The sequence below is a fragment of the Nestor notabilis genome, unplaced genomic scaffold (assembly GCF_000696875.1).
Source record: "Nestor notabilis isolate BGI_N333 unplaced genomic scaffold, ASM69687v1 scaffold27541, whole genome shotgun sequence".
NCBI classification, from domain to species: domain Eukaryota; kingdom Metazoa; phylum Chordata; class Aves; order Psittaciformes; family Psittacidae; genus Nestor; species Nestor notabilis.
The window spans coordinates 5,185-17,898 of record NW_009915596.1 but is presented as its reverse complement, the minus strand read 5'-3'; the positions used below and the strand labels follow the sequence as shown (position 1 = coordinate 17,898).

At 39.8% G+C, this 12,714-nt stretch overlaps 2 protein-coding genes across 2 annotated transcripts; one reads left to right on the top strand and one right to left on the bottom strand.

Annotated features, from left to right (window-relative positions):
• Positions 1–1,184: 1,184 nt before the first annotated feature.
• On the top strand, positions 1,185–6,530 carry FBXW2 (F-box and WD repeat domain containing 2). Its single transcript, XM_010024230.1, has 6 exons — positions 1,185–1,690; positions 3,355–3,549; positions 4,100–4,233; positions 4,858–4,944; positions 5,568–5,737; positions 5,961–6,530. The coding sequence occupies exons 1-6, from the start codon at positions 1,201–1,203 to the stop codon at positions 6,247–6,249; spliced, it is 1,365 nt and encodes a 454-aa protein (XP_010022532.1). The 5' UTR covers positions 1,185–1,200; the 3' UTR covers positions 6,250–6,530.
• A 4,154-nt stretch (positions 6,531–10,684) lies between these two features.
• On the bottom strand, positions 10,685–11,906 carry LOC104413286 (UPF0392 protein F13G3.3-like; the record flags this gene model as incomplete). Its single annotated transcript, XM_010024231.1, has 1 exon — positions 10,685–11,906. A coding segment is annotated over one exon (1,222 nt), but the record flags the coding sequence as incomplete, so codon positions are not given.
• Positions 11,907–12,714: the final 808 nt, after the last annotated feature.

The window sequence follows — 12,714 nt, the reverse complement described above, 5'->3', positions numbered from 1 at the left end:
TTCTGGTGCGTTCACGAGCATTGCGTGTCACGGGCATGGCAAAGGCTGCGCTTTCTGTGCTACTGTGCAACGTTAAGAGGTGCAGCCTAAGATCGGGTTCTATGAAGGTAAAAAGGCTGTAGAGAAATAAACACAATGCAGACTGCCAGATTCCTCAATGGTTTGGGTTTGGGAGCCTCTGTGAATTAAATTCAGCCAGTGTAATGAACAGAGTTAGATCTCCCAGGGAAAATAAATAATTATGGCTTTGTAACTTGCCTGATGTTTATCTTCTCCAAGCTTATTGTAGGAATTCGGGTAGTGCAAATGTGTACAGATCGTGTAGTTCAGGAGGTGGTATTTCAGACCGTCAATTGCACAGTTAATCCTTTTCATTAAAAATAACCTAATAGAACAAAACAAAACCAGAAATTAAAAAAAAAATAATAAAAAAGGTGTTTAGGTCAAAGCCGTGCAAACATGTCAAAAGTGATCCTAGACCAGCACAATCTATAGTCTTTACACAAGTCAAATAGAAAGATGACCAACATCACAGTTCTTCAGACACAGAATAGTTAGGGTTGGAAAGGACCTTAAGATCATCTAGTTCCAACCCCCCTGCCATGGGCAGGGACACCTCGCACTAAACCATGTCACCCAAGACTCCATCTCTCTGTGTCTATTCTGCAACTTCATTTTAAACACAAAGTTACCTGCTTTGTGTTTAAAATAGTTCAGGACAAAGGTATTAATAAGTTCTGTCAGCAGCTAGCTCATCCCGCTGCTTATAATGCTTTGTTTTCTTCCATTTACCAGTATTATCCATGAGTAAACTTTCTTAAACACTTTTTTAAACACTTAAAAGTGCTTATTTGCTGTAATAGGTTTAAAACTAACCCTCACCTTACTGGATTCCCAATTTGAAAGCATTAACCTAGAACCAGAAAGCTGTTACCATTCGTAACGAACACCAGCATTCACTAGCTCCATACAGTTCACTTCTAAGTCTGATGTGGGACAAATGATAGTTGAGAGTGCATGCAAGTGGTTAGTCCTGACCTAATGTATATCTTAAAATGTGTTTGTTAACTTCTGTCTATGTGTTAACATGCCATTTGGAATACTGATGTACCAGTAATAAAGATGTGATGCTTACCTTGTTTTCTGAACAGAACTAATACAGTATTTTGATGTATCACAGGTAAATTTTTCCATAACCTTATGGAGAAAAAGGACTTTGAAGCATGGCTTGATAACATTTCTATTACATTTCTTTCTCTGACGGACTTGCAGAAAAATGAAACTCTGGATCACCTGATTAGCTTGAGTGGAGCAGTCCAGCTCAGGCACCTCTCCAATAATCTAGAGATTCTCCTCAAGAGGGACTTCCTCAAACTTCTTCCATTGGAGCTTAGTTTTTATCTGTTAAAATGGCTTGATCCTCAGACCTTACTCACATGTTGCCTCGTCTCTAAGCAGTGGAACAAGGTTATAAGTGCCTGTACAGAGGTGTGGCAGACTGCATGTAAGAATTTGGGTTGGCAAATAGATGACTCTGTTCAGGATCCTCTACATTGGAAGAAGGTTTACCTAAAGGCTATTTTAAGGATGAAGCAACTGAAGGACCACGAAGCCTTTGAGACATCCTCTTTAATCGGACACAGTGCCAGAGTATATGCACTTTACTATAAGGATGGACTTCTGTGTACAGGTAGGAAGGACAGAAAACTTGGAGTCTTACAATTCCTTGTTTTTTCCCCTCCCCATATGATAATGACAATTTACTTTACCACATTATTTTTGTAGTGCCAACACAAGTTAAGATGAAGCAACATTACTTCTTTTTTTCCCCTGTTTCTGTAACCCCTGGCACACCAACAGACCTATTAGTTTCTTTAATAGGGAAAAAAAAGGAAACCAATTTCTTTGTTGGTTAAAAAACCAGTAACAGCAGGTTTCATGCTTCAGATTTGAGAAGTACAGATACATTAGTTCTTAGAGGATAACTTCCAGTTAAAGGAACCTTGTTTGGGCTTATGTGATCATTGCAGCCTCCTAAAGTGTGGCAGGAAAAGGCTGTTTTCTTCCTTGAAACAAGACAGTTTCTCTGATACAGTCTTTAAGCACTTGCAGTTTTTAACAAATGAGCTTATATGAAGACCTGTAAACTTGATTTAAACTTGCCTCTAGTCTGACTTGCACTTTGTAATGATAATTTCAGCTTCCTTCCTGAAGACAGCAGACTTTCAAGATTTCAGTTTGAACTTAAGAATACAGCCAGAACAAATACAAAACCTTACATATGAAAGAACAGTAACAAAGTTATGCTGCCAGTTATGCTCTCTTTTCAAAAAAGGAAGGAAGCTTTGGGGACAGGAACCTGGCAGGTGATGGGGCTTGGTATTCACCTGCTGTCTTTTGAGATTTGGTGGCCTCCTTTCCTACCTGAAAGAAACTAAAGCTTGCAGTATAATCAGTGGCTCTGCAAAGCTGAGTGATGTGTCATGTAAAACTTCTGTGTGCCTGTTTCAGTAGGTACTAACCAGAGGCAGTGCTGAAATCTACGGAAGGTGCTAAAAGGGTGTGAGGGAAGTGGAAGGCCAGACATCTGGCAACTTAATTAACACGAAAAGAAGAGGCTTTGCTCTAGTGCTGAGACTTAAAACTAGGGCTTGTTCCTCATTCAGGCAGCTTGGAAGTACTGTTTAATGAGAAGAATGTTCAGCAAGGGGAAGGGCAAAGCCCTGCACCTGAGGAGGGCAGAAAAGGACCGGGGAGTCCTGAGCACTCTAGTCCTCAGCACTAGTGAGGCCGCACCTGGAGTACTCTGTCCAGTTCTGGACTAGAGGGGAGACATGGGCACACTGGAGAGTCCAGCAGAGGGCCATGAAGAAGGGACTGGAGCATCTTTCATATGAAGAAAGGCTAAAAGAGCTGGGTCTTGTTATCCTAAAGAAGAGGGGGCTCAGGGAGGATCTTATCAATGTTCATAAATTCGTGAAGTGAGGGTGCAGAGAAAGAGGAGGCAGGCTCTTTGCAGTGGTGCCCAGTGAGGGGACAAGAGGCAGTGGACATTAACTGAAACACAGGAGGTTCCCTCTAAAATGCTTTTTTTACTGTGATGGTGATTGAGCACAGGTTGCCCAGGGAGATGGTGGAGCATCCATCCTTGGACATACTCAAAAGCCATCTAGTCATGGTCCTGGGCAACCAGTTTGGGTAGGGAGGGTTGGAAGAGTTGACCTCTAGAGGTCACTTCCAACCATAACCATTCTGTGATTCTATGAAAATTTGAGACAAATGTGAAAGATGAGTATAGGAGTAGAAATACTGTTTACTCTTTGTTTTCAATTACCCTGTTCTTTTATATTCTAGGATCAGATGACTTGTCTGCAAAACTGTGGGATGTAAGCACAGGACAGTGCATATATGGTATCCAGACACACACTTGTGCTGCAGTGAAGTTTGATGAACAAAAGCTTGTAACTGGATCTTTTGATAACACAGTAGCCTGTTGGGAATGGAGCTCTGGGGCAAAGACACAGCATTTTAGAGGACATACTGGTGCAGGTATGTTGAGCTTTTCAGTTTGTAATTTCACCAGTCAAGTAACATACATCATCATCATCAAACAGATTGTAACTTAAGTTAGCTCTTTGCACAATACCTTTCTCTTTCAGGCTCTGTCCCAAGTCTGTATTTGCATTTCCCTCATAATTAACTTCTCTGTCCTCTACTGTAAATCATCTTCAACTCGGCTGTAGGTCTGTTCTCCCCTGTGAGTAATGAGATACATCGAATGTACTAATCCTGCTGGAACTGATTTACTAGAACTCTTAAAATAGGAGCTATCTTATATTATGCTTTGCTATAATCCAACCATGAAGGATCCATTGATGTACATACTCTTAATTTGGACAAAAATCAGTAATTTTGCAATGGAAGCTTAGGAATTCAGAGCAACCATTCATGTCTACAGTTCAAGAACCATAGTTAAAGCTGCAATGGGATATGAATTTGAAGGCTACTAAATTCATATAGAGGCTACTAGTTAATGTCTCGCAGAAAACCGTATGCACAGAGTCTTGTCTTCCTCATTCAGTACCCTCTTTGCTTGTAGTTTTTAGTGTGGATTACAATGATGAACTTGATATTCTGGTCAGTGGCTCTGCAGACTTCACTGTGAAAGTATGGGCCTTATCAACAGGAACGTGCCTGAACACCCTCACTGGACACACAGAATGGGTCACTAAGGTGGGAATAATGATTTTTAATTAATCTTGCAACACATTTGCAATAGATTTGTAACATGTTCTAAGCTTCTGTATCCTAATCCTAACCCTGCACGTAGGTGTAGAATCTCTAGAACCTCAGGAAATACTGGAATATACAGCATAAAAACCCCTGAAAGAAGCTGTAATTAAACCTTTCAGACCACTGAAGATATTTCTAGTTCAAAGCAGGTAGAATAACATTAGGAATCAGTGCTTGGTTCAAAGACTGAGTAAGAACAACGGGTCTGAAAAAAAGCTACTTTAAAAATGATACAGAAAAACTAAATTATCTTGATCACCACAGTCTGAGCATGAAAAGTGTTGTGAAGTCAAGAAACAGTATTTTTCTTCCGAGTATTTTAGAACTGGAAGATGCGGGGGTCATTCTAAAGGTGAAGTATGTACTTTTGCTTATAAATGAAGTAAGCTGTCACCAGTAGGAACAAGAAAAGCGTAAGCTGTAGGTTCCTTTCAGTTGCTAAAAGTATTATAATTGCCTTTATACAAAAGTACAGAATGCAGGTTGTCAATGAAGTGAAAAATGCAAACAAAAGTTTGGTTATTTAACAGCATCAACATAAATCATTACATCCTTCAATTACAGGTAGTTTTGCAGAAGTGCAAAGTCAAATCTCTTATGCATAGTCCTGGGGATTATATTCTTCTAAGTGCAGATAAGTATGAAATCAAGGTGTGTACCATATCTCATACATACATCATTTCACTACCTAGAGAAATGCTCAAGTGCTTCACTGAAGTTTACAAATAATATAAAGCTTTATTTTCTCCTACATTCCCTGCTTGTAGAGTTATGTACAAGATATGCAGCTCTTTGGAAGCTACCTTCTCAATGCTTTCCTTCACATTTAGATTTAAATCATAGCTCTACATGAATGGTAATGCAATAAATAAGTGCTTTCAGTGCATGCTTAATGTGCTAACTTGACAGCAAAGCACTTAACTGCAAGTACTGTTACAGCTGGGGACTTTTGGGTGGGAGAGTGTTGTAGTTCATGGCTATAGATGTGCTTCACAACTGAAACACATTTTTGTCCAATTGGATGGCTGATTTGTTCTTTGAAGTGCCCATTTTCACTGGGGTTTTTTTAGGCTAGAAACACCAAACACTGCAACAATACTGTAAGATGAGTCACTTACAGGATTGATGTTCCTGCCTAGAGGAAACAAGTATTTCTGAAGAAACATGCACGCATTTACCTGATGCTTAAAGACAGACTGGGACGCTTGCTCTGTTTGTGTAATGGTTTATAATGTGCATGTTTTATGGCCTTAAACTGTGTGTTTTAATTGTAGATTTGGCCTATTGGAAGGGAAATAAACTGCAAATGCTTAAAAACACTGTCTGTTTCTGAGGATCGCAGCATCTGCTTACAGCCCAGGCTACACTTTGATGGCAAATACATCGTGTGCAGTTCAGCCCTAGGATTATACCAGTGGGACTTTGCCAGCTACGACATTCTCAGGTAAATCGTCCAGTTTAAGACTTAGTCTTCTTTAAGTAAGTAGAAGAATATGTATTGATTTAATATCTCTTTATCTAAATAAGCAGAACATACTAGTTTTAATAACTTTAGATATAGGCTGAAAGAATCTTGATGTAAATTCTGTAAACATCTTTCCTTACACATATTACCAGGTTTAATTCTAATTTACCATCTGTTAATATGATGTTGTCTTGTTTTCTAGGGTTATCAAGCCTCCTGACTTCTCAAATGTTTCCTTGCTGGGCTTTGGAGAGATATTTGCTCTACTGTTTGATAACAGATACCTGTATATAATGGACTTGAGGACAGAAAAACTGATAAGCCGCTGGCCTCTACCAGAGTATAGAAAATCAAAGAGAGGTTCAAGCTTTTTGGCTGGCGAAATGTCTTGGTTAAATGGGCTAAATGGACAAAATGATATGGGCTTGGTTTTTGCCACCAGTATGCCAGACCATAGTATCCATTTGGTGTTATGGAAAGAACATGGCTGAGACGCTCCCATGTGCAGCATCTTCAGGAACCTATGGACTATCAGCAGCGTGTCCATAAAATGAGACTTTGCATGAACCAAAGTTGCACACCTAATGGTATCATCATGCAATGCACAATCATTTACTTTTATTTGGGCATTTGGGAATGGGTTGTTTTGGACATAACGCAATACAGCATGCCAACAGTATTCACCACAAAATTCTGTCTGTACTCATGTTTAAACATACCTATTTGGGCTCTGAAGCATAGCTTGTAACATTTAAACCATTCAAATCCACCATCAAGATTGAAATGAAGTAGTACTTGACCTGACTTCTGATCTATTTTTTGATGTTGAAACAGAAGGTGAAGCTACTATTTTAGAACCATAGGCTTGTGTACATGTAACAGCAAATACTGGTTACAGTGCATGGCTGCTTACTGCAAACGGGAAGATAGCAAACCCTTTCTCTCTTCCAGTATCCTTCTCTTCAAAATGTTTTTTCCTAATGATAGCTTTAAATACTTAGCCTTTGAAATAAAGGAATCAAGTGAGTCCTTTAACTAGGATCAGATGCTAACAATAATAATTAAGTTTGGGAACATGTCAGTATGAACCCTCCTCGGCGAGAATGAGCCACCTTTTCATCTATCTGATAGAGCTCACCATCACAATTAACTTCAGAGAACCTCTGACAGTATTCATCACATTTGCTGATGGTAACTCAGAATGGCCTGACCAGTATTTCATAGGCCACATTTCCTTTAGTTTGTGCAAGAACATGATTTAGTTCACAGGGAGGTAGAAATCTAATGAATGGGAAGATGATGTTCAATCTCTACAGTGTCACTCTCTTATACTAAATGATGTCTAGCAGCCATTCATTCTTTCCAGATGTTACATTTAAGATAATCCTGCACTTCAAGTAGTTGCTACATCTAGATTTGGAAAGTGGGGACAAATAACAGTGAGAATGCCACATCTCTTGGGGAAAACAAGAAGTAAAAGTCTAAAGAAAAGTGTTAAGAGTAGGAAAAGGTCTTTTGCTTTGATCGTCATAGGAGACCTGATGTACACACGAGTTAACTATTGAGTAGCAAATGCCTATCCACATACTTTTGTGGTATTTGACATGTACTTAAAAGCTGTATCTATGACAACACCTGGTTTAGAAATGCTTTAGGTTGGTTTCCCCTCCCCCCTTACAATAAAATATCCCCTTAATGTCTTTTTTTTTTTGTTTCCACAAGTTGAAAACACGAGTTTTCATGAAGATTGGCTCAAATCCTTGAAAAGCTGAAGCTGCCTGAACTGCCTGGCATTACTGTCGTTAGTGTGATGTGTTTTTTTCTTCCCACTATCCAAGGAAACCTAATTCCATACTTAGTACTGAACAAAGGCCAAGGTTCCCAACTGTATACAGTACAAATTACACCAGTGAAAGGGAAATTTTTATAGGCAAGAGTCAGCATTTGAGTGATGCAGTCGGAATTGTACGAAGTCACAGTAGAGCAGTGTCTCTGGAGGACAGTGCTAGTCGTCAGTAACTGGTTTTCCACCTTCATTCATATAAACTTACTTTTCAAATGCATTTGTAGTCAAGGATTTTACCAACTTGAAGCTGAATTCACAGCCTTCACTGACTGGGGCACACATGAGCTTTTGTTTTCTCAGTCAAAAGTGAAAGCTTACATGAAACAGCTTTCAATAATTTCTCTTGAAACCCAGTGCTCATTCTTAATGTGAGTGTAACTCTACTGTGTATGGTGTGTGCAGTAACTCAGCTAACTCTGAAGGAGCCATGTGATGACAGACCACCTGTAAAACATTGCAAACCACTTAATGGAAGTGTTCTTTAGGGGCTGCAACTGGTTCATTACTTTAATAGTGATCTTTATGGTGCAGTTTCTCAGCAAATTTCCAACAATACTGATTTATTTGGAGGGGAAGGAGAAACCATGGAAAGGGGAAGCAATCAATATGCAAGAGCACAGAGAATCCTACTTCTGAGGGTCGCAACAAACTGGACAAGTAGGCTTACAGACTTCTCACGAAGTTCAACCAAAGCAACTCCTTCACCTGAGTCACAGTCATCCCACACAACAGGCAGGTTGGAGCCAACTAGATGGAAATCAGGTTTACAGGGAAGGACCTGGGAATGCTATTGCACAACAAATTTAGCAATATGCCCTTGTGACAAAGGTGGCCAACTATACTGAGCTGTACTAACACGTACGTAGCTAGGCATTCAAGAGAAGGGATTATTCACCCCTGTTCTGTGCTCAAAGCCACATCCAAGTCCAATGTTGTGTTCCCCAGTACAAAACACTGGCACACTGGAGCAAGTCCAGTGAGAGGCCGCAGAGAGGCAAAGCACAAGGGATCTGAGAGCTGAATTCATCTTTCCAAAGAGAATGGTGGGAAGGGAAGGAGGGAAGGTGGTGGGTATAGGGTGGGGAAGCATTATCCAGAGAATGCAAACAAAAAACCATGACGAGAAGCATCCATACACACAAAACTGCTCTGCTACCCCTTTAGCTGTACAAATGAAGTTGTAGCCTGTTGCATAGCAGCTGATGATTGTTATAAACACAATTAGCAAACAGTTACTTACAGACTGTCTTTTGAAGACTTCCAAGTAAAAGTTCCACTGGACATTTGCAAGGTAATGATACCAACCCACTAATGACAGCTCAAAGGAAACGAATGGAAGCATGAAGCTGGTGTAGAAATTAAAACAAGCATAGCTGCCCTGACACACACTTCTCTGTCACGTACTAGTATCAGACTACAACTGCCCCCCATGTCCCTTCATAGGGAGGTTCCAATACATCACCCCATCAGTACAATGAACACAGCATTTAGAAAACAGAAAAAATATGACTGAAATTGTGAAACTACAGTGAGCAAAGGTGTTTTGTTTGCTTTTCTTTCCTTCTGACCCTTTGGCAGAAGCTAGCCATTACTTGGCACTGTTTCTAGATAAGAGTTGGAAAAGATACAGCTTCCCTACCCTTACACCTACATAAGGAAGCAATACAACTTAACTTACCAGTCACAGGAAGGTCTAAAATCCACCTGATGTCTAATTTTCACAAAGAAACAGTTTGTTATGAGGTTTCAAAGTCATAGAAAAAGAAAATATGCACTGTAAGTAGTTGTTCATCCGTCTTTCCACCTGGAAACAGCCACCTTTTCAGTTCACAGTTTATTCAACATCTATCTGTAGCCCTTGCTTCTGTTTTAAAGCTTTCCAACACAAATCAGCACTTATCACTTAAGTAATTCACAACAGCTGTGGGTAACAAGAGAGATCACCATTCTTCTTAGTATTACATGTGCCAAAGCCCCAGCTGAGCAGCCATTTGGACCAGCAAAACTGCAACAGCTTAGTGTTACAATACATCACCACTTGAACAAACACGAGTTCCAAGAATATAAAAGGTTCTTTTTCTTACAGTGGAAACTGGTAGATTTTGCTCAATGATTTTCACAATGTATTAGTTTGCCTTTGGCTCAAGTTGGCACATACAAATTCTGAACCCAAAACTGCAAGAATTAAACATTAATACTAATGACCATAGTTGTATTTTTTGTACATAGGTTGAAAGCTCTGTACAGTCTTCTGCATTATTTGAATCAGTTGAAAAATACTGATTTTTTATTTTATTTTTGGAATTGAAAATAACCTCATTTTACATTTTTCAGAAGAAATATCATCTGCATTGATGCTTGGTATCATTAAATGAATCATGGCTCTGCTACGAGTTCCTACTTCCCTTAAGAAGAAATACCTCTAACAAGTGACAGCTCCAGTGCTATAGCTGATGGGGTTTATTATCCTGCCTTTGTGATTATAATGAGTTACAGTGTTAATGCTCTTCACCTGGGAGATGCTGTCCCAAGCCACTTTTTAATAGGCACCACTAAGCAGAGCTGTATTTTGTTAACCACCAAGTCCTTCAGAGACACAACCAAAAACCAATTCATTCCTTCTTCAGGAAGTTTACAGGTTCATGTACAAGTTAAAACATATGAGGATGGGAACAGAAAAAGAGAGAAAGCTGGAAACTGGTAAATTAAATTTCAGATTTCTGCATGGACACTTCCTAGGCCTTGAATAATGCCCTTTCATAGTTACAGGCATATAAAAGAGCTATCCTCTAACTATGCCTCAGCTCCCACATCTTACAAGGTTGCAGTAGAGACTTTCCCTGAGGAACTCAATTATTTTAGTCAGCACTTGATCACTGTGGACTCTTACAAGGTACCATGCCTCAGTTCACAAATCAAATGCATTTATCTTTCTACAACACATTAAAGGGCTGTTATTCTAAATCTCTACAAGAGTTAAACTTCACATGGAAGTGATTTTTATTTAATGATCTTTATGATATCCTCTGCCTCCACATGATTCAGGCAGCTCTTCGTGTTCCCTCCTTATAAGCAAGGTTTCACTTTTGAGCTTCCAGTACAGTTTGATATAGCACCTTGTTAACATTCATGATTAATGACGAGTTGTATCTCCACAGTGTCGTATCCCTGATGAGGGATTCTCTGGGAAGGTTTCCTTGAAGGGGCATCCGACAGTGATAAACGAGGGCAACATCCATGGGAACATTCACACTGTTCCCATAAGCGTGTAGGACAGAGTGGACTGACGTCTGAATCACTTTTCGTGGATCAACTATCATTTTCTTGGGATTTATTACATTTTTCCTATCAGGCTCCCTGTGAACGTGGTTTAATATGTTAACACCTGGCACAGTATTCCAGGATGAGATGTTGAATGTGGGAGTAGACACGGACTCTGGGAAGATATGGTTCTCAAAGAGGAAAACGGCAGTCCCTGGGTTCTGCTCCTGCAGACTGCTCATCATGGTTTTCCAGTCCGGGTGCTTAAGGGGAAGAATTATTTCATCAGCATCATTAAGAACCACAAACTTGCTCCTCTGCATGTTCCGGTATATACAGTCATTTAGAGCTGTGATTTGTCCATAGTAGCCAATGTGTGTTCCATCATGTATGAAATACCATTCAGAAGAAACCTTGAGGTGCAAGTTTATTGGCCAGGGAATTATCTCTACAGTTCCTTCTTCCATATAAAACCTCAAGACTTTCTCCATCAGGTGGCTGCAGTTGTTCTTATAGATCACCACTTTCTGTACCCCAAGAATCTTGTACATCTCCATGCTCTGTATAAACTGCAAGACATTGTTGTAGTGGCCAAACATGGCAGAGATGCACACGGTGAAGTCAACAGGGAAGGGCTCAGCCTTGCGGTTTCTGATTTCAAAGCTCGGCAGCTGGTCAATGTTTCCAAGTGGAGACTGGTGAATGGATACATGCGTTGGGTCGCAGTTTTCGGGTTCCACACAAACTATATCTGCTGCTCCGTAAGGGAACCCAAATCTATCTGAGTGAACATCGATTGTTGCTTTTGATACATAGATCCTTCCATGGGGCTGACAGCAGAACCAGCAGAAGAGCTGTTTTACATCTTCGTGGTGAACAATCCCAATCACACGGGTGACTTTGCTTTCTCTGTTGTCAAAGTACGGGGATATAATAAAAGTTCTGTTATCTGATAATGGTGTTATTGTGCTATTGGTAATTTCCCCTCTACATTTGCTAACTTCATAGATTATTTTTGGCAGGTAAGAAGGTCTCTGTAACCTAAGATAAGAAAGTGTGACCATTGAAGTTAGAGTAACAATGCACAGAGTAGCAGCAAAGTAAGATTTTTTCCCACCACACAACATTTTGAGTGTATCTAAAGGTGGATGCACATTTCTTTGTCCTTTCACTTTATGCTGCCGCATCTGTAGAAAAGAAAATACGTAGTATGAGATCATATGGACTCATGATCATTGCTCAAGAACTTCGCAAACAAGATGTGGGGCAAATCTCTAGCATTGTTCACTGACTTCACCAGAGACCCAGCTACTAGTCTTCCATGAGAATCAATCACAGAACACACCTTCAGTGGGTTGCACCATAGTGTATATAACACTGAATGCCTCTATGTGTCGATGTGTGGAATGGTTTCTGTACATGGAGGATTCTGTGAAAGAGTATGATACAGGTCTATATACAGGAGAACAAGGAGGCATTATTCATTATTTTCTATAATCCACATTTTAGAGCATCTAGTTAAACAATTAGGCATTAATTTTTAAACAGAACAAAAGCTTCTCTTCCTCCCTCTCCCTCGCCATGGTGTGAATGTAAATTATACAGAAGAAATCACCCTCAACCAGACTTCTCACAGACAAGTTAGGGGCAGACACAAAAATTAAATGTATACAGCATTAACTGAGTTCATAAAAACCAAGATGATTGGGGATTGCACATGATGGTCCAGATATAATTGCTAATACATAAATTCCCTAACTTGGAATTCACCACAGATGAGACAATATTCACAGAGGAAGGTCAATTCATACAATTCAGCAGAAGACAGGTGAAACCTAGACAGGTATAA

Coding starts and splice junctions, on each gene's coding strand:
- FBXW2 (XM_010024230.1), top strand. CDS start 1,201: ATGGAGAAAAAGGACTTTGAAGCATGGCTTGATAACATTTCTATTACA. Junction 1,691..3,354: donor GGATGGACTTCTGTGTACAG/GTAGGAAGGACA, acceptor TTTATATTCTAG/GATCAGATGACTTGTCTGCA. Junction 5,738..5,960: donor GCCAGCTACGACATTCTCAG/GTAAATCGTCCA, acceptor CTTGTTTTCTAG/GGTTATCAAGCCTCCTGACT.